This window comes from Muscardinus avellanarius (assembly GCF_963383645.1).
Source record: "Muscardinus avellanarius genome assembly, chromosome: 7".
NCBI lineage: Eukaryota > Metazoa > Chordata > Mammalia > Rodentia > Gliridae > Muscardinus > Muscardinus avellanarius.
This window is the reverse complement of record NC_137793.1, coordinates 37,019,379-37,041,688: the sequence shown is the minus strand read 5'-3', so window position 1 is coordinate 37,041,688 and position 22,310 is coordinate 37,019,379. Positions and strand designations below refer to the sequence as shown.

The following is a 22,310-nucleotide window of genomic DNA, read 5'->3' as shown; positions in this document are numbered from 1 at the left end:
AGGAAAATATTTAAATATTTTTCCAGGAAATAAAAATTGTAGGACCTTCTTTTTCTTACAATTATGTTCCAAGCATGACAAATCCGTAACACAGGTGAGTACAAATGTTCTAACCATAGGATGAGAATTTCTCCTTATTTATTTGGCTTTATGATTTTAGCTGGGAGGTTTATCAAGTCAACAGTGGTCCTAAGAGAATAGTTTTGCTTACAATCTTCATGCTTGCTGAGACTTTTAGTGCCATTTTCCAAGTTCACCAATCATGAGCAAACCCACTTTTCTTCTTCCAGAACCACTTTCTATTGCCACCAGCCATGTATGAGGGTTCCAGCTCTTCCATATCCTCATGGGCACATCTGCCTTTCCCATTATGTCTATGCTAGTGGTTATAAAATGTTATCTCACTGTGGTTTTGCTTTGCACTTCCATGATGGACGATGATGTTGAGAATTTTTCCATGCATTCATTGGGTATCTGTATATATTCTTTGTAAATATATTTATTCAGATTATTTGCTCATTTAAAAAAAGTTTTAATCATTGAGTTTGGAATAGTTCTTTGCATGTTTTATATTAAGGCCCTTGTCATATATGACTTAAAAGTCTTGAAAGTATTTTCTTTTATTTGAGTCCCCCCCCTTTCTCTCTTGGTGGCTTTTGCAGAAGAAAAGCTTATATTCTGATAAAATACACTTTATCTCTTTTATAAATTTTGTTGCTTGTGTTTTGGTTTCAAAAGCTACCATTGCCTACTCCAAAGGTCACAAACTTTAAACTTTTATTCCTGTTATTTTCTAAAAATTTTTATAGTTTTAGTTTTGTTATTTAGGTCTTTGATTCGTGTTGACTTTGTTTTTACAGTGTGACTAGGGAGTCAAACTTTATTCTTTTGCATTGTGGATATTCATCTGTCTCAGCACCATTTGTTGAAAAGTTTGTTCTTTCCACCATTACATTATCTCGATATTTTTGTCAAAAATGATTTGCCCATAGATGTGACAATGTTTATTTTGAACTTTCTATCCTATCAAATTGATCTATATATTTTTCCTTATACCAGTACCATACTATTTTGATTATTGCAGCTTTTTAAGAAGTTTTAATTTTGAGAAATATGAGTCTTCCTGATTTGTTCATTTTCAGGATTGTTTTGACTATTCTTGCTTTCTTGAGTTTCAGTATGAATTTTAGAATCAACATGCCAATTTTTCTAAGAAGCAAAGTAGAAATTGAACAAGAAATTTTTTCTCTAGGCCAAGTGGGGAAGTATTGCCAATTTAACCAGGATATCACTAGCAGCCTCTTCAGAATCATTTGTCAATCCCTTAGAATTTTTTGAGAGTTTCTGTATCTTCTGATACAAGTTGGGATGAACTGTCAAGTTTGTCTGAGAGATACCTTGGGAAAGAGGCCAAGGCTTGTGTAAAGGACCTTATTTTCTGTTACTAGGAGCTACTCAGAGACACAAGGCCTTCCTGACCCTATGGTTTCTTCTTGACTTGCAAAATCTCTGACTTTACAAAGTAAAATAACATTGTCCCATTGTTTTTCTTGGGTCTCCATTACCCAGTGTCAAAACAGAATCACACCAGGAATTGAACCAGGTCTCGTGACTTCACCAGAATTGTTGAAGTTCTCAAATGGACTGACCAGTAGTAACTTCTCAATGACCACAGTAAAGCAAAATGGCATTTTGAAACTTCTGGCCAATTCAGAACATTTCTAAAAAAGAGTCCACACATATATTCATTTTGGGCCATACACCACCAAATCTGCCTTTGTCCAGTGAACATAGAGGGAATATGCAGTGTCCCTGAACACACCAGTCACTAGTCACTACGTAGGTGTCCACTGAGTGTCAGCCTGTAAAAGGCACACACTTGCATATGTGAGAAAAAGCAAGAGATGATTTGGCCTGAAGCCAACCACAAAATGTCTTGGTTACATTCCACAGTCTGGGTCATGGGGTAAGACAGATGATCCCATCTGGCCAAAGACCTATCAGGCTCCTGTGGGGATGCAGTGGCTTTCCACACAAGGGGATCTTGTAATCCTTCCGCCCATCTGTGACTGGCTTGCTCCCCCAAAGAGAAGAAGCTTTGCTGCCTCCCAGGGTGTCTCTGCTTCATGAGCTCTGCATCTTTATTGTTCCTAGGCCAGCTCAGCTGACTCCATGTCTCCTGCCTCTGGGTTCTGTATGTGCTGCTGATGTGCAGATATCTGCTGGTATCTAAGCCTACTCAGAACACACTTGGTACAAGCAAACATATGTAAAGAAAAAGAAAGTTTAAAAAACCCTAAAATTGGACCAAAATTGATTTTTTGTCCCCAAAAGTAAAGAGCAAACTATTCACCATGTATACAGAACATCACATCACTGTCAACACTGGATAGGCTTATAATTTTCATCAATAAACTGGTTTTAAGCAAATTCTCATTATCTTTCTCAATATAAATAAGATTTTGCTGTAGACCCCAGATTTGGGGCCAAATCATTAACATAAGCCCAGGGAAGCAAGTGGTTCTGGTCCCTCTCCTCTTCTTGCCAAGATTGCTCTAGGTGGTGACACATTAAGTCTCAACAGGGAGGACAGTAGGGTGTGACACAACAGTGCACTTTGTGCAGAAGTCAGTGCAGACTAAGCAGGGCCCTGGGCTCTTCCATGTCAGTGGACCTTCAGGTGGGTTTGGAGCCAGAGATAAGGATGGAGAAAACCTCATCCCACCCCACCAGGAAGTGGGCGTGTCCACACTGAGGAAGTAGTGCCCCAACCTGATGCCAGCGAAGCTTTGCTTGTTTCTTACCATTTGGATCATCACTACTCATAAGTTCACCCTGTTGCATAACTATTGAATGTCCTTTCTTCCTGAAAAAACTGAGATTTTAAAATTTCTACTATAACTGATAGTCCTATCTTACCTAGTCACAAAATAAGTCTTCCAAATGCACTATTATGGAAATTACACAACACAAAAGTTGCACTTGATATCCCAGGTACTCTTTCAAAAGGAATGTATCATTAAAAAAAATGTGTGGACTTTAATTACCTGTGGTTATTTAAAACCTCCATTTATTAGCATTTTAAGCCAACAGACTTTTTTTCAGAAAGGGAAAGATTGCAGTAGAAAAATGAGGAAAAATGGAATAACATCAGGATATAGTCTATGTCCTAAACTCCTTCTACACCTGTGCTACACACACACACATACAGAGAGAGAGAGAGAGAGAGAGAGAGAGAGAGAGAGAGAGAGAGAGAGAGAGAGAGAGAGATCTGTGAGTGAGATTGGCTTTTCAAAATGATTATTGTGAAATTTCAGATGCCAATGAAATATTATTTTATATAGATAGATATGTGAAGGTCTCTGTGTATTTTCAGAGTAGTGGAGTGATATGCTTTATGAAGTATTTGATATTTTAAAGTTTCAACCTGATGTAGGTTGATGTTTATTTCTTCCTTTCTGCTTTGAGTTCAGCCAGAATACGCATTTGCTGAGCATTACAGCTAATCGAGATTTCATTCCAGCTGTCTGGGGACAAGTGCAGTCTGTAGCCTGGCTTCCAACTCTGGTTAAGATCACTGTCACCTGGAAGCCCTTCTCACTCCTGTGCTCCCAGTTGCCAATGCACCTACTGAATGAGAATTGGGAGGGTGGATGGAAAGGAGGAGGGGAGGAGCAAGAGGAGGAGGAGCAGGAAGAGGGGGGGAGGAGGAGCAAGAGAAGGAGGAGGAGGAAGAACAGAAAGAGTAGTAGGAGGAGGAGAGTGGAGCTCCTGCCAGTCCAATTTTATGCAAATCTGGACAAGATTTGGAAATCCTTCAGGATGCTTTCCTTGGCACACGGAGTGAGAGCTGGATTCTTCCCAGATCGAGCCCCTTGGTGGGGGCTCGTATGTAGTGACAGTCTACACAGCCTTGCTGTGTTGTCCGGTCTATCATGTAAAAAGTTGCTCAATAGCACAGACCACTACCAGCATGTGGAGTGGCATTTGCTATACTTTAATACTAGAACTACTGAGGAACTTGGAGTTCAGGGGAGCATTTCTTTGACAGCAGCATCATAACCAGTGGCAAAAGAGAAGACTTAAATACACATTTACACTAAGAATACACTTTGAATGCTTAATTGGTAGAAAAGAGGTCAGGACACCATAGAAACCTTTTGGCCTTTGTGGAAAGAGACCATCCAGGCATGGCAGGGTGGTCTGGAAGGGAAAGGAGAATAAAAGATGGGGTACTTATCGGAGGCTAGCCAGGAAGGGAATTGGAGGGAGGAGTCCTGTGGGCAAGACGATAAGAAGAATTCAGCTTCCCCAATCTCCCCAGCAAGCAGATCTGAGCCTGCAGTGGTCCCAGCCCCTTTCCACATGGACAGGCCCCTTTCCAAGTGTCCCCCAACACCATGCGTGACCACTGGAGTAAGTGAACCGCTGTTTCAGGGGTTGGTCTGCCCCACGGGTCAGCTTAGTGATGCCTGAATTATTGCAACGAGGGGAGAACCTCCTTCTTGGGTCCATATACGTGCAATAACGTGACATATACCTTCAAATTCAACTTGGAGGTTATAAGTTTGTCAAATGAATTTAATTAACATGCAAGGACCCAACACTTTTGGGTACTGTGGGGGGGCAGTGTGTCTGCAGGTAACTGCCTGAGTTTTGAAGAGAGGGAGTCATATAAAAGCAGAAGGTTGGAGAAGTGAGGATGGAGGGAGATGCTCATTTCTGCCCCCCCCCCCGCCCCCAAAAAAAGCTACAGGAAAAACCACAGCTCCCAGACCTTTCAATCTGCCCAGCACCCACACTGTCTGCTTTTATCAGGATCCAAACCAAAGCCAGTGATGCTCTCTGCAAATGGAAACATTTCTAATTTAAATGCCTGATCAAGACTTTTTCTCAGCTTGGTTACTTATACTTATAGGAAGTAGATGCTTTTTTCGCAGATCTTTAAAACCCTTGGTATCCAAATAGAAAGATCTGATTTAACAGCCACTTGTCAAATGTCTCCAAGTTCCATGCCACTGTACTGCTTGGGTAGTGGGCACAAGGAGATAAATGGTGGCAACTCCCGTGCTGCAGAAGCTCATGTTCGATCAGGGCAGACACTGCATGGACAGAGACAGATACATGGGTGAATACCTGCTCTACAGGACATTACTCTAGGCTATCACTTTATTGGTCAGAGGATTAGAAAAAGAGATAAAATGCTATGAATAAACACTGGTTCTTCCCTCCTATAATTGCCAAACCCAATTATTATTAACAAATCTCTCTCTTTATTCTAATATTGTTTAAAAGCTTGTTGCCTAGAATGAAGGCATTGAATCGAAGTAGTTTTCTTTGCTCACTAACACCCCCAAATATTGCAGTGCTGGCATAGAAATATGAACAATTAAGCAAGACAAGGATCTGGGGTTATATATCTGAGAGAGGAAATAATGACGCCTCAGATGATTTATTTGCTGCATTCATATAATCACAAATGCCCAGCGAATGCTGATTTCACATCGAGGCTACTGGCGCAATGCATCAGGCATTAAATGCGTGAACATTTCTTTAGAGCTGCTTAGCTGAAGTTTATCATGATCATTCAGCCATCGCCTAGCAACTCGAGAAGGCTATCAAAGAGCTCTTTGTCCACAGTCCTGGCAAAAACAGTCCCTTACTGATCTCCTTATCAGCATTAGAACATTTATCAGGGAAGAAAAAAATGCTTCCGCTGAACCAGAGATTGCCACAAATTTCAAGCTACTCTTTTCCCAGTTTGTCCCTTCTTCCAAACATTTTAGGAAATTACTTCCTAAAGCAACTAGTGTTGAAGCTTTTTATCTGTTCCTTTTTAAATATTCTGAAGAAATATCCTTAAGATGCCTTCTAGTTCTTGTATTGCTCTGAAATTTGGGCTAACATTAAAAAGAAAAAAAAAAAACTTAATTCCTGAAAGTATATCTTCTCCAGAAGAAGCCAGGCAGGCATTTCCATCCCTTGGCTGGAGGGAGTCAGCACCAGTTTAGGTATATACAATGTAAATATGTTGTGCTTTCTGGCTGGAACCAAGACTTCTTCAGGAAAGCAAAAAATGCTATGGTTGCTACATCCAGCTGGAAAGTGGTCCTGACTATCACATAGAGAAGAGGAACTGTGCTATTTGATTCACTCAACAAATATTTATTTAATATTGTCCGTGCACCAGCCACTGTGATGAGGAAAAACAGGTGCCATCTTTCTCGTGGGACTGTCAGTGTGAATTCGTTACCTGGGGTGGGATAAGAAGCAAGTGCCTCCTCATCTGCATCTTCTCCTTCTCCAGGATTCATCTTCTTAGCCTGTACCCCAGCTTCCTCTGATTTAGTTCAGGCCTTGTTATTTTTATCATTCCTCATCTGGGTAACTCCAAAAGTCACCCTAACTTACCTTCTTTTTTCTAGACTCACCTAAAACTATCTTCTTTCCTCTTTTAAAACACAAAGTTAGTTATGTCCACTCTTTCTTAGAAATTATTCCTTTGGTCTTAGTTATAAGGGACCTTCAGGAGGAGGGTTACATTCCTCAGCTTCTCTCGATGTAAACCCTGCCCGGCCACCCAGGTACCTCCCCTGCTCTTCCTGCCTCAGAAAATCAGTTGTACCCAACGTTTGCAATTCCTGAAGGATAGACATATGCTCTGTGGGCCTCTGAGCCTTGCAACATGTGTTTCTTCAGCCTGGGATCAGTCCTTCTTCCCTCATTCACAAGCCACCTCGTTCTCTGATCATGGTCCCACACAGAGTTGGGGTGTCTAAGCTGGGGCCATTAATATCCCAGACTTGCCATTCTTAAAGAATTCCTCACCAGCAAGCCAGAAGCAACCTAGACTTCTTGGACATTTATTCACTTAAATTCTCTCTTATATCTTTGATAAAGAAGGGAAAATTATCTCATAGGACTCTAGCAGAATTTGAAAAGAATGAGATCGATAAAAATAATTAAGAAATGTCATAGAATATATATGTGTGTGTATATCTATATTTCTATATATGAATAATTAAAGCAAACTTATAACTCTGTATCCTGTAGCACATTTCACTGCAGGATTGTTCTTACACAGACGTCAAATCAGCAGCCTTATACCTAGGTGTGACCTACAGAAGCACATCCCCAGTACTCTCTCTAGAAGCCTTGTCCTTAAATTCCACAACTAGATATTTACTTTTACTTTTTTTTTTTTTTTTGGTGGTACTGGGGATGGAGCCCTTCTACCTCCGGGCTACACTCCCAGACCTATTTTATATTTTATTTGGAAACAGGGTCTCTTAAGCCAATGAGGCTGACTTTGAACCTGAGCCATCCTCCTGTCTCCGCCTCCCAAGCGCGGGGATTACAAGCGTGCACCACCATGCCTGGCTAGATATTTACTTTTTAGGCTCCTAAAATGTGTGCTCTTATAAAATGTTAATATTCTCCAGAGTGAGCACACCTCAGCAATAGTAGATTTACATTGTCTCTCCCTGACTATTAGATGAAAGGAAAGATGGCACGAGGCACAGAGGATCTGAGGGAGGAGTATCAGTGGGGGAAGAATGCAGCCTAGGGCGAAAGGCCTGCTATTCCCAGCTCATTCCTCGACATGCCCCCTGACTGAGACACACTTGGAATTTGTCATTTAATAGATTAGGCATTACTGTCTGCAAAATGATTCATTTTTACTGATGATAGAGTAAAAAAATGTTTAAATTTTAAAAAAGGGGTTTAGAAATAGAATTTTTATGATTTATATTCAAAGGAAAGACTGCTTTGAAGTCCTAAAATAAAAAAGTCATTTTAAAGAAAGCTTGGTCCTACTGAAATATGCTTATAAGATTGGAGACCAAGAGTTGATAGATGACCTGTAGAGTTCACTTTGAGTCTCTAGAAATAAAGTGATGGGTAATTCATGTGAAACAAGCTTATCTTTACAGTGTATGTCTTTGCAGTATAATGGCCCTTGTTGCTTGCCTGAAAATTACCTTGATAAAGTTGATTATGATGGATGGTTATGCTAACTCAGTGGACAAACCTCTTAAAGGAAGAGGAATCAGATAAGAAAATAAAAGATTGCCAATCTGGCCTTTAGTCATTTTTTTTTTTTAACATGCTATGATTGAGAGTGTGCTAAGCTATACATAAATCATGATAACCTAGCTGGGCAAGGGACACACTCCTGTAATCCCAGTACTTGGGAGGCTGAGACAGGAGGATTGCAGGTTTGAGTCCAGTGTGCAGTAACTTATAACGATCCTATTTCAAAATAAAAAATAAAAAGAGCTGAGAGTGTAGCTCAGAGGTAGATTGAACTTGGTTCCATCTCAAGTTACACACACACACACACACACACACACACACACACACACTTCTTTTGACCTGCAGTGTAATCTGGCCCATCTTAACTGAATTTAAGTATAACGAAGAAGTAATTTAGCAGTAACTGATAAACTAAATCACTATAAATAGATAAATCTCAGTCTCCCAAAACCTCCTCCCCCCAAAAAGCATCAAAAGTCAGGACTACTTCTTAGGATTATCATTAGATTAACCAGATAATTACTCATTTCCACTTCTTCCAACTTCTCACTGAGATTTGCCTAAATGCTCAGGGGTCCCTGAATCTCTATGCAGCAGGTGTCCCCAGCTTGGCTGTTGTTAAACAGGAGCCCTGCTCACAGTCAGAGCTTAGGCCCTGACGTTAAGTTGAAGGTGAAGCTAGCTTGTCTCCCTTCTTGGTACTTTTTTTATATTCACAAAATGATGTTTAGTCTTGCAGCCTCCTCAGTACGTTTGGTACTTCTGCCTAGTCTGGGTGTTGGTAAAGATATTAGCTAAGACTTCATGGCAGGTGTATCACATTTGCAGAGCACAGAGTTTGCAGTTCCGTCTCAGCTTATTTGTCACAATATTTGTGAACACAAGGGAAAAAAATAACATAAGAGGCCCAGATTCCATATTTTATCCTATGGAAACCCCAATCAGCTTTGCAAATGGTCTTGGTATCCTTTCTTCAGCTGCAGTCTGAGCTGAAATAAAAGTCTATTGTTGATTCAAGCTAGACACAATGAGGTGTGCCTGCTTTCCCGTCTACTTAACAGCCTTTACCATGACAGAGACTTTCAGAAAAAGAAAATTAGGAGCAGTAAAGGTGGAGCATTATTATTCGGCAGAATACCAATTAGTAGCATCCTTGTTATTATTAGCATCCTTGTTGTGGTTTGGGACTGCTTTTTTGTTAAAGTTCAGTCCAGGATGACTTTTTTCTTCCTCACTTTGGAAGAAAAAACTGTAAAGCAAGCCATGGCCCGCTCAGAGTCCTTGGTGCTGGGTAGTTGTTGGTGTTCTGGAATCCTGGACAGTGTGTGCACTAGTGGCTCCCATGTTTTCATTTGGACTGGGCCCAGCAGTTGCCACCTCACTACTAATTGTAGCTCATAGCATCTCAATGGGAAGAGCAGCTTTTGAGTTGTGGAGAACTCTAACTTAGAAAAAAGAATCCCCTGTTGGATTTGAAATACAAATTTTGGAAAGACTTCCCTTTACCTCAAATAAAACCATTTTTTCTTTTTTTCAACCTTACTTTTTTATTGTTTCCTTTAAGCATTTGTTTATGCATTCACGATAGATTAAAATTTCTTTGTTTCCAAAATGAGTTTTATCTACATGCAGTTGCATAGTAATTGATAGCTTAGACAACAGCTATAAATAACATTAGTTGTGAAATTCTGCTTATACTTGTCCATCTTGAGATTAAATTTTTTAAGGAGGAATTTGGCGCACGATGTATCATCAAGATAGTTCAAGTCTGTGTTTATTTGTTTACTCCAGGGTAGAGTTTTCTTAATGTAAAACAATTTAACCATGGTGTGTTGTGTCTTATCATTGTACACTTTGTTCATTTCTCTGTGAAAACAAAGAATAGGTGAGAAAGAGGAAATCAATAGTATTTTTGATAAATTTTGTCTTCAGTAGACAGAGCCCATGGGCTTTCCTGTTGCTCCTTCCTATTAAAGAAGAAAAATCAATATAGCAATGGATTTTATTCCTTCTTCATGACTCCACAGGAAATAGTTCTGGGTATTATTTTAATGTTATGATGATACCGTGTGTTGGGGTATATAAGATTACAAATGAATTTTAAATTTTAAATCACCTCTGCTCATTGTTGCCCATGACAGTTAAATGCTGTGAGCTTAGCTTTCATCTTTGAATTGGCATTGGCAGAAGCCCTACAATGCTCCTCCCTCACCTGTCCCATTTGCGTTGTTCCAGGTGTTCACTGTGACAGTGTATGTGCTGAGGGACGCTGGGGTCCCAACTGCTCCCTGCCCTGCTACTGTAAAAATGGGGCTTCGTGCTCCCCGGATGATGGCATCTGTGAGTGTGCGCCAGGATTCCGAGGTACCACCTGTCAGAGAAGTAAGTGTCTCATCCAGCCATGATTCTCTTCTGCCTTTCCCTAGGCACTATATACAGAATAAATATCTCTGACCCACTGCTCAGCTTAAAATGACTGTTGCAGCCACCAGCCCAAGAGGGTGTACTAGGTCATCTGTCCTTTGCAGAACTGTCCTCAGGAATACTTCTGCCACAACTTTTTTTCTTTTTAACCTTCAGGACTAGCCTAACAGATGGGGTTTTAACCACTTCTTCCCAGTAATCATTTCATTGCCTTGTTGGCACCATCTTCCGGATATTATCCTTGAATTTTCCTTAGAGCTTGCAAATGGTGTTCCAGAAATCCACTGACCTGTAAATATTTTATTCAGTGATTTGGCATTGGCCTTACCTCAATTACCAGAAGCTAACATCAGCCAAACCTTGAGGCAAATCACATATCCTGCTAATAGTACTAATGTCAGTGCTATGGGGAAAATAGAATTGCAAAGTTAAAATTGGGAACCATTGACATTGGTTAATAGAATTTTTGAGTTACAAATGTATCCGTAATATTTGACTTAATTTTTTAGTAAATGTTCAGAAAATCAGAAAAGGATCTACAACTAATTAGAAGATACATTATTTCAATTTTTAAAATCGCCCCCCTTTTCCATTAAGAACTCTATATTTAAATATGATATAGTCATCCTATATTTAAATCCAAATAAAGGTTTGAGAAGCACCTAAGTGTGTAACATTTTGCTTATATACTTTCCACAATCATTAATCCAGACTGTTTTGAGGAGAAAGACCTAATATTTTGACTGCAGATCTATATTTATTGCCAGTACTGATTGATTCCTTAAGAAGAAAGGATCAACAACTTATTTGAGACTTAACCAGTATTAAAACTTTTAATCTTTGTGATTTCTTTATTTGCTCAACAAAAATTCCATGAATCCCTGCACCATATGCAGTTTTGAACTAGTGATAGGGGCCCTAAGTAGAAAAATAGATGAGACTAACATATTTGCTTGTGCTGGAGAAATTCAGACTTGAGTGGCTTCTATTCCTTATTCAGCCTTGTTTTTGTTGATGTTCTTGTTTTATACTTGGAAAATTCTCAGCATCATTTTCTTAAGGTTTTTATTTTTCCAACTCTCTAACTAGATCCTGATGTGGAATGTAAGATAAATGTGCCTGGGAAATCTAACCATCTATTTATATTCTGTTTTCAGTCTGTTCCCCTGGGTTTTATGGGCACCGCTGCAGCCAGACGTGCCCACAGTGTGTTCACAGCAGCGGGCCTTGCCACCACATCACAGGCCTGTGTGACTGCTTGCCTGGCTTTACGGGGGCTCTCTGCAATGAAGGTAAGGCACATGAGTGTGTTGGAGAGACTGCCATGTGGGGAAGAGCAAGCCCTATGCTCTCTGTTCTCAGATTTCCTGAAAAACACAGTTTCAGCTATCAGCTATCAAATTCTGTTAGTCTGTGTCTGCAGCTTCTGAAAATACCTTAGAGCTTTGGAAACACAGGATTGCTAAGACAGCAAGAGTTCTTTATTCTTTCAGCTGTGTTGCTTTTCAGTTTTAAGTGGAAACATTCTTCCCTAAAAATCAATACAAGGAAGGATTTTGACTTCATGAGTGAGAAGCCATGATGTCCAATTTCTGGACATGTGATGATGTCTTCTGGTTTACAATGCCTTAGTGAGGGTCTTTGGCTTCATGTGTTTGTAAAAATGAGTCCATTTGAGATGAGGGATGCTGGCAAAAGAGACAGCTACTAAATAGGCTGTTGACCTTTGAAGTAATTTCCTGTCCTCTGGACTTAGGGTTCTGTAAGGCGGGGTGTGATTGTGAGTTACTGACCTGTGGCTTATTCACAGTGTGTCCCAGTGGCAGATTCGGGAAAAACTGTGCAGGAATTTGCACCTGCACCAACAATGGTACCTGTAACCCCATTGACAGATCTTGTCAGTGCTACCCAGGCTGGATTGGCAGCGATTGCTCTCAACGTAAGTCTCCTTGCAGGACAACTGGTCAACCATTTTTGATTTCCAGTGTCTTAGAACTGAATGAAGTATGGTGTTTATATAATCAAGAAAGAATACATGACCAGTTATAAAAGACATTCTAGGTTTTGTTTGTTTGTTTTGATTTGTTTTGTTTTGGTGGTACTGGGGTTCCTGGAAACCCTTCTACCTCTAGGCTACACTCCAAGACCCATTTTATATTTTTAATTGGAAACAGGGTCTCTTAAGCCAGCAAGGCTGGCTTCGAACCTGCTCAATCCTCCTGTCTCCACCTGCCAAGTGCGGGGATTACAAGCGTGCATCACCACGCCCCGCGGCATTCTGGTTTTTAATCCCTTTCCTTCCATTAAGAACTCTATGCAACTTATATCTAAATCCGAATGATTTCTAGCTCTAAATCCTGTATCTAAATCTGAATGATTTCTTGCAAAGAACCTGAATGTTGTAACAGTTTGCTTATTCACTTTTTAATTACTCACCATGTATTTATTTTAAAAATAAATGTATCTAGAACTCTTTCATATCTGGAGAATTCATTGCAGATGAATGAATAAGTAGAATTTAAATGATATAAATTCAGACTTGAGTGGCTTCTATTCCTTATTCAAGACCACCTCACAGTAGCTTACAGGCTTCCCTCCTCTTCAGCTTCTTCCGGGGGCCTCCTGCACTTCTGAGTTCCAGAGGGGGGTTGTATGGATCTAGGAGAAACTGTGCAAATGATTCTTAGATCATCAGTGACATGAAAAGATGACGTTGATAACAAGTCAGTGGTTATTGCTTTTAAAGAGTCAGTGTAACTTCTAAGAGTAACCAAGGATAGCATATGCACAGTTGTTATCTGGTCTCATTCATTATAAATTTTATAGCACATGTTCAGCTTATATTGGATTCAATCATCATGCACAAAAAAGAAATAAAAAGAAGACTAAGTATTAATTTTACACAGTGGTTTATTGGCCACTTAATTCAGACTCCACACTTAAAATCAATTTGTAAGTATTAATTAATGAGTGATATATTTTTGCATGAAGATTTCTTTTTTGCAGTACTGGGGATGGAACCCAGGAGCTTTCTACCTCTGAGCTATACTCCCAGTCCTACTTTTTATTCTTTATTTTGAAACAGGGTCTCACTAAGTTGCAAAGGGCCTCACTAAGTAGCTGAGGCTGTCTTCAAACCGTTATAAATACTGGAATTACACATGTGTACCACCACGCTCAGCTCTGAAGATGTTTTTACTCAGTGCTATTTTTCTCAAGTAGTGTAAACTTTACCCCATTTCTGAGGAATAAGGAGGCAGAGCCCACTGATTATGGAAGTGTAGCTTTTTAGTAAAAGTAATATTCAGTCATCTTTAGCGCGTGTTTCACTCTATTTGTGGGGAAATATTCCTTCAAGAGTAACAGCAGTCTGTTCAAATCTACATGTGCTGCAAGACTATGACTGATTCAGGTTGGCGTGTGGACAGATCGAAGAGTAGATACTGAAAATGAATGGCAGAGTTCAGAAAAAATAAAGGCCCCAAATATCATTGTCATTACGTGATAGACACACTTTACTCTGCTTAAAGTACTCTTTATTTTGGAAGTTGGTCACTTCCTCATTTGGAGGAGGAATGTACTGGAGGGAACAAAGTGGGAACACCACTATGAATGGAGACAATAGTGTTGCCTGTCCCCATAATCACTCCAGAGGAAGCTGATTTATTTGGCAAAAGCCTTTGCTTCTCACGGGGATCATTGACTTCATTGATTCCCTTATGAACTCTGTGGAACCATCTTAATATTTCTTCTTGGCTGACTGTCAGCCTGTCTAAAAAGAGAAAAGTCTACACAGCAAAAAAAGAGACTTTGAAAAATTAAAGGGGTGCATTTAAAGGGGCAGGTGTCCTTGGTGGAATTATTTCTTAAAGCTCTTTCTCTCCACTTACCATTTGAGAATATAAAAGTTTAGTAATTCTTGTTCCTATTCTCAGATCATAATCAATGTGGGGAGTAAAGCCTGATGCAAGCGGGTTACCTTGGGAAAATATATTATGGACATAAAGGGCATGCAAGTATATTAAGTATCATCTAAGCAATGGGTTGTTTCAGGTAAATAGTGCTGCAGTGAACATTAGATGAACTGCACACTTTAATTGCTTTCACCCAGAATCTTGTTGCTGCCTTGAAAGAAGCTGTTCTACTTAACAAATAATGAATGTTACTGTTAATCTGTGTTGCCTTGGACAAGTACTGAATAAATAGTAGGAGCATTGTCTTTAACAAATCCACTCTAGCTGGGTGTGGTAGTGCATACTTGTAATCCCCTTATTTGGGAGGCTGAGACAGGAGGATCACACAGGTTCGAAGCCAGCCTCAGCTCCTTAGTGGGACTCTCAGCAACTTAGTGAGATCCTGTTTCCAGATAAAGTATAAAATATGTCTGGGGGGAGTATAGATTGGAGGTAGAAATAAAAAGCCCCTGGGTTCCACCCCCAGTACCACCAAAAAAACACAAAACACTCTAATCTTCATTTTAGACCTCACGTATCAACTTCTATTTTTTTTCTTACATTTATACAAAAATATTTTACACAATTATAGAGGTTTTTCATTTTTAAAATAACTTAAGATTGATTATTTTTATTGGTTCACATTTCCTATTGGGTAACCACATAAAAATTGCATATAGTCCTTCTTGTAAGCAGTTATGTTTCTGAAACATTTGTATGAATTAAAACTGAGAAGGGTATACATCAAATTATTTGCCTCATGATCCCCCATTTTTATTTCTCAGATACTTTATCTAACTTAGAGATTGCTCCTCCATTGGCAATGACTTAGTGTTATTATTATTTTCTGCTTCTTCTGATTAAGTTTTTATGAGGAAGCCAACTCTTCTACCTAGCTGAGAACGTCTGCTTGCATAAAGAGCCTACAGAGAGAGAGACAGCTCTCAGTGACAAGTGCAGGATTTCGAAGTCAAAGACTTAGCAGACTTGATCTGGATTCTCCAAGTCACATCATTCCCCCAGCTGATCTCTGCTCTGATGTCCCCTCCTCAGGGAGGCTGACTCAGTGAAGCGCTCCCATCCTTCCTGCCCTCCTCACCCGTTTATTTTTTCATGGCACTCACCGTCATTGATTTTTTTTCAGTTGGTTGGTTTGCCTACCTCCTCTCCTAAAATAGGAGCATCCAGAAGGTGGTTTTGTTGGTGCTTTATCTTGTCCTTGACCATCTCACTATACCTAGAACAGCACTGGCACACAGCGGGTGCTATGTGTGTTAGTTTAACAATGGAATCTGTAAACTTGAGTCAGTTCTTGCTCCACCACCTCACTCTGCAGTTGCAAATGAATATTGTGTGAGTCATGATGGCCACTGCCGTGCTCAGCATCACCTCGGGAGTTTCAATGCAGAATATGGGGTTTCTGCATTGAATTGTGAGTTTAATGTCTTAGTCCTGCTCTTCACTGCTAACTACATGCAAGGAGCTGTGTAGGGGTGAGTGGAATTCTGTCATCCTGATGCTGGCCTCAGAACTCTAACACACCCTCCATTCTTGTGGTTCTAGCGTGTCCACCTGCCCACTGGGGCCCAAACTGCATCCACACTTGCAACTGCCACAACGGAGCCTTCTGCAGCGCCTATGATGGGGAATGTAAATGTACACCGGGCTGGACGGGGCTCTACTGCACTCAGAGTAAGTATGAAGCCTGGCACTCTCCAAGGGGAGCCTCATCCCAGGAGGAAACAGCTTCCACCTTGACATGCACCATCTGAGCTCACCAAGGGTCACCGGAGGGAACACTTCCTCTACCTGACGCCCCCTACACAATTAAATTTTTCTAAGTGGTCAAGAGCCACCACTTTCCAAGTATTCTGTCTCTAGGTTATATTAGGACACTGAAGTGGAACAGTTCTATGTGTGACAGTATATCATTTCTTTCTCTCTTCTCCTTCAGCCAGATCCTCTTTATGTGGATCAAATTCCCTGTCTTTAATCCGAATAGCACATAGATTGAGATAAGTGACAAAGGTTTGTAAGGTAGGGAGGACCGCAAGCCTGTCCACCTAACTTAATGCATGTGGTTGGACAAGATGGAGTTTAGTGGTTCTCAGCCTTTAGTGAGGTTCATAATCACCTGGGGGAGCCCAGAAATCGGCATGCTGGCCTCACCCCCAGTGTCTGATTCGGTAGGTCTGTGCTGGGACCTGAGCATTTGCCTATCTGTCAACTAGTGGTAATGCCCATCTGGACCATGCTTTAAGAACCACTCTTCCAGGTCTTTTCTCCCATCTTATACTCTCTTAGCCACGTTTTCTTCCCTGAGGCTTTTAGCATCACAGACTATAATATGCAAAGTATCCACAGCTGAGTATCATTGGGGGAAGATTTTTTTTCTCCTCTTCCTTTCAATTAAATGAAGGAGAAAAGACAGGAAAACATGGTTTATAATTATTATGAATAACATGTAATTTAAAATTATAGCAATGAGCCGAGGAGAAAAGATGGGTTGGAAATTCAGTAATTCTTGTTTAATACTAATTAGTGAACATAATTAGACAACAGTCTGAAGAAGACTTTACAAACTTTCTAGGGAGGGTAGCTGTTTAAGATTTGAAAGGGTGAAATGGCAACAGGCTGTCCCAAATGTATTCTCCAGATATTGTACATCTGTAAAGAATTTTGAACTTTTTAGAGAAAAGTACTTATATTTTTATAATACTAAAAGTAGTACCTGCTTCAAACATGGGACCCTTTGAAGTGGACAGAGCCTGACACAGCGGGACCCACCTGAGGTCTAGGGATGACCGCCCTGTATTCGTGCTGTGGCCCTAACCCTCTGCCATTTGCTAGTTATGTGACTTAGCGGGCTCAGGATTTAGTTAAAAGAGAATGTATCTATCTATAAAGTGGGAATATCAATCCCTGCATCTCTGGAAGCTGTAAAGATTAGACAAGAGAATGCATGAAAAGAATCTGGTGCAGAGTAGATGCTAAACAAACATATAACGCTGGGGGCTGTCATCATGTGCTGTGTGCTGCCTCCGCCTCTGCCTCTGCCTCTGCCTCAGCCTCTGCCTCTGCCTCAGCCTCAGCCTCTGCCTCAGCCTCTGCCTCTGCCTCTGCCTCTGCCTCTGCCTCAGAAGTTGGCTCTGGTTACATTTTTTTCTAACGGGTAATATTTGGAAACAGCCATTGAATCTGCCTGTATGGAAGCCTTTTCTGTACCAAGAGCCTTGAAGCACTCTTGCAGGGCCGCTGTGGCCCACGAGCCAATAGAGCTGCTGCATATCATTGGCCCAGGGTCCTGGTGTTTTAAGCCTGGGAAATTGTGGAGCAGTGGAAGACTTACTGTTGCTGTTGTTGTTCAAAGTACCTGTGAAGCACAGGTGCTGTTTTTAAGTTTAGCATAACAACTTTAATGAAGGCAATCATATTATCTAATTATGGGCACAGTAGACAAGGCAGGTAGCAGAAATGGAGGCGTTCAGTACTACAAGCAAACCATAGAGACCATTTTAATATAAGGTACTCATTTTAGCCCATGGAATTTGAGTCTAGGAATTTGAGTGAAGAGTGAAAGGAAAGGAAATGCCCCCTAGTTCCAGAGGCGTTAAGGCAGGTGCTGTCGGGAGGCACTGGTCTGGCCTCCAAGGCACCAGCGGTGGCTACACTGACACCATAGAACTCTTCTGCCTTCTGTTTGTGAACTACAACCTGCTTGCCAGCTCCTCCTCTTGGGACTTCTAAGAAGTCCTGTGACAAGCCGAGAAATGCGCTCTTGTCTTTATTCTCGAGTGGCTGGCTCAGTGGTCTTCAAGTTTTAACACAAATATGTCGGGGGCAGGAGCTGCACTTCTGCTCAGCAGGCTTCTGACTCCCTCTGCCCTCCCTCCTCTCACAGGATGTCCTCTGGGCTTTTACGGCAAGGACTGTGCGCTGATTTGCCAGTGTCAAAATGGAGCCGACTGTGACCACATCTCTGGGCAGTGCACCTGCCGCACGGGGTTCATGGGGCGGCACTGTGAGCAGAGTGAGTATGTGCGGCAGCATGATGTCACCAGGTGGCATTTCTCCTTCCAGAATCAATTGTCTAAGATGCTTGGAAGTATTCAGGCAGAATTGTCGCACCTTTTATGTGTTTGGAGCTGATGGCTGGTTCCTTACCAGACCAGCTGACTTTCCCTCCCTGGGATCTTTCTCCCCGGAACCCCTGCTGCCTGTCTTTCCCTCCAAATTCTTCTGAGTAATTATTCAGTGCTCTGGCTAGAGCAGGTGTGACTGCAAGAGTGAAGACAGAATTCCAGTTTTCCATTCTATTTTTTTTTTGGCTCTCCCTTATTTTAGAACATGGCTGCTCAGGGACAGCCAGGCCTCCCCCCTGGCAGAGGGGAGCCCAGGATCACCCAGGAGGAGAGTGGGTCAGGTGGAGAGGAGGGCTGGGGGCCCCAGGAGCTGGTGCAGGAACGAGTTCATACAAACAGTGCCACCCTTTTAAAGACAGAACATTTACACTATTTCCACTAGCAACTTCTCACTTAGTCTTAACCTTCAAGACAGCATATTGCCTTAAAAAACTTATTTTTTTAAAAGCACATTCTGAGAGACTGTACTCTTTTGGAATTACTCAGGCTATTTTTCTATTTCTACCCCCACTAGCTATGCATCTGCTCATAGGGTGAACCTTAAACGGAGTGTTTCCTCTGTAGCTTTAGTTTGGTACTCAAGATGAACCCAGAAGGATGAGAGCTATGTGGGGAACCTTCTTTTAAGGTACAAGAGACAGAAAAAGGTGGACAGTCCCGTTCATCCCAGGGTGTGCTATTGGGAAGGGCCCAGCAAGGTGGTGAGACCTGGAGAGATGGATTACTGGAGCAGCGTGTTGGCAATGTAGTCTCCATCCCCCTCCTCCTCTTCCCGTTCTCATTCCCCTCCTCCTCCCCCTCCTTCCCCTTCTCTCCCTCCTCCCCCTCCTCCCCCTCCTCCTTCTCCTCCTCCTCCTCCTCTTCCACTCCATCCTCTTCCTCCTCTTCCCCTTCACCTCCAAGGCCTCACATCTGTTGAGCATCCAGGTGGTCTCTTTCCTATGTATTGAACTCTGCACCTCTGTGGGTATCTTCCCTTTAGCAAATGCACAAGAGTGACATACAGGACCCAACTCAAGATAGAGAAAGCCCAATTTTGTTTTTCCCTTGCTGTTTTATTTAATAAGACAGATGCTTATTCACATGGTCACATGTACACCTGTACACCTCTCTTTGTGTATATGAATACTGTGTGTATGTGTAGAAATGTCTAAACACAAGCACAGAATAGGCTTTAAACTGACTTTCACCTGAATGCCAGGCAACTGGTTAAGGTCTTATTAAGTAAAATCTCTTAAGTGTTTATGGGATTACTCTGAACATCAAATTAAAATATCCATATTTTTGAAGACTTCTCCCAATTCTGTGTAAACAGAATTCTTGATGTCAGAGGACACTGAGAATAATAGCACATTGCCCCCTGCTGCTGACTTTATGAACAACATCCGTATTTTGTCTTGAAGATTTTTAGACTTAATAAACTATGTTATTCTTTGAAATTTGTGCCCAACTCTTATTATACCCCATCATAAGAATCCTACTATTTTAGTGTCTGAGTCCTCAACCTGCAAATAAAAAATTTGAATAATTCTATGGCAAATGAAGTTCTCGCCTAGGAAATCAGTAAATCTTGTCCTCCTCCTCTTCTACTCCCAGCTAATCCAAGTGAGAAATATCTTTAGGAGGGTCCTTGAGCCTATGCAAAATGTGCATGTTTAAGGAATCGCCTCTCTAATTTGTACTTTTTAGTCTGGTCCCCTTCCAGCCCACATTTTGCCTGCTGAAGTCATCTCAAATTGCTCTTTGTGGTTATCTTTATTCCACGAAGTTCTATAGACACTTTATGCATCAGGGACCTGGGCATATAACAGCCTGTAGTGCTGACAGCTCAGTCCCTAGTGCTACACAGCTGCCTGTGAGACCCTCATGGCTCAGGGAATGCTGACCACCTCTAGCACACCCGAGCAGTACAAGTCAGTCTGAACAGGACCACCTCCCTCCAAAAGAGGTTCACTCCTAATGTGCAGGGGTGTGCAGTAAGACGCAACCATGCTCCAGATCCCCAAAACTGGGGTTACATGGACCTGTCCTCCTCCTCCAGAGTGTCCTGCAGGAACATATGGCTATGGCTGTCGCCAGATATGTGACTGTCTGAACAACTCCACCTGTGACCACATCACCGGGACCTGTTACTGCAGCCCAGGATGGAAGGGTGCGCGATGTGATCAAGGTGAGGATCTAGGAGATAAGAGCTACCCGCGCCTATCGTGTGGCAGCATGGGCACACTGTTCAGTATTTTCACTTGTTATCTGGTATAATCCTCTGCATGGCATACCTGGTTACTTATTCAGTTGCCAGACATAGGCCTTGTTGCTGCTGTCCTACTGATAGAACTTTGCTGAAACTTAAACAAAGTGAATTGTTTTCCCAAGGGCACACAGCTAGTATACAGAATAAAACCCATGAACTTTCTATTGGGAATGTCTATATGACTTTCTTAAGCTTTATCGAGGAATAATTAGCATATAAAAACACACACTTTTAAGCCGGGCATGGTGGCTCACGCTTGTAATCCCTGCACTTGGGAGGTGGAGACAGGAGGATCGCACAGGTTCGAAGCCAGCCCCACTGGCTTAAGAGACCCTATTTCCAAATTTAAAAAATATAAAATAGGTCTGGGAATGTAGCCTGAAGGTAGAAGGGTTCCATCCCCAGAACCACCAAAAAAAAAAAAAAACCCACACATTTTTAAAGTATAAGATTTGATAAAATCTCAAGTATGCATACACCCAGGAAACAATCACATAATAACAACAATATTCATCATATATTAAGTTTCCTCGTACCTCTTCCTGACACCATACCTCTGGCAGTAACTGATCTATTTGCTGTCATAATAGATTATTTTTAATTTTCTGGAATTTCATATAGATGGAATTATACTCTATCATTTTATTGCTGGCTTTCTATAGTCAGCATAATTATGTTGAAATTATATAATTTTGTTATACATCAATAGTTATTTTCATTACTGAGTAGTATTCTATTGTTTGGATATAACATGATTTGCTATTTCAATCACCTTTTTATAGGCATTTGAATTGTTTCTAGCTATTGTCTATTACAGATGAAGCTGCCATAAACAATAATGTACCAGCCTTTGTATAGAATATGCTTTCGGCCGGGCATGGTAGCCCACGCTTGTATTCCCAGCATTCGGGAGGGGGAGACCCGAGGATCATGGTTCATGGACAGCCTCAGCTACTTAGCGAGGCCCTCCCAACTCAGTGAGACCATGTTTCAAAAGTAAAAAAGACTAAAAAATAGGCCTGGGGGTGTAGCTCAGAGGTACAATGCCCCTGGGTTCCATTCCCAGTACCGAAAAAAAAAAAATATATATATATATATATATATATATATATATACTTTCATTTTTCTTGCATAAACATCTAGGACTAGAGTCGCTGAGTCATACGTTAGGCATATGTTTAACTTTTAAAGAAATTTGTACCCATACTTTTTAGCTAGGGTGCATATCTTAATCACCAGGGATATCTGTCACACATATTGTCTAATTTGGGCACTTCTGACTCTGGGGGTAGATGAGGCCTTTGAGAAGGTGCTGCTCATGATTCTGAAGTGACTTCCTGGGCAGCAACAAGCAGACGGGCTCTGAGAGGCTTTAGAAAATGTGTACAGTGTTGTAGGTGGCGTCATCTTAAACTGTAGAGCATGTAGGTGCCTCTATTTGCAACATTTAGTTTCTTTCATAAAATAACTTTCACAGGGTCATGATTTATATTTGATTGCAAT

General features: G+C 41.2%; 1 protein-coding gene across 1 annotated transcript in view; it reads left to right on the top strand.

Moving 5' to 3' along the window:
* The window catches only part of MEGF10 (multiple EGF like domains 10), a gene marked incomplete at its 3' end in the record, with an annotated part of 129,003 nt that overhangs the window by 96,571 nt on the left and 10,122 nt on the right, over nucleotides 1-22,310 (top strand). The window contains exons 14-19 of the mRNA XM_080698495.1: nucleotides 10,273-10,419; nucleotides 11,619-11,753; nucleotides 12,272-12,400; nucleotides 15,978-16,106; nucleotides 18,316-18,444; nucleotides 20,598-20,726. Coding sequence (XP_080554621.1) covers nucleotides 10,273-10,419; nucleotides 11,619-11,753; nucleotides 12,272-12,400; nucleotides 15,978-16,106; nucleotides 18,316-18,444; nucleotides 20,598-20,726 — 798 coding nt within the window. The remainder of the gene's footprint in view (nucleotides 1-10,272; nucleotides 10,420-11,618; nucleotides 11,754-12,271; nucleotides 12,401-15,977; nucleotides 16,107-18,315; nucleotides 18,445-20,597; nucleotides 20,727-22,310) is intronic.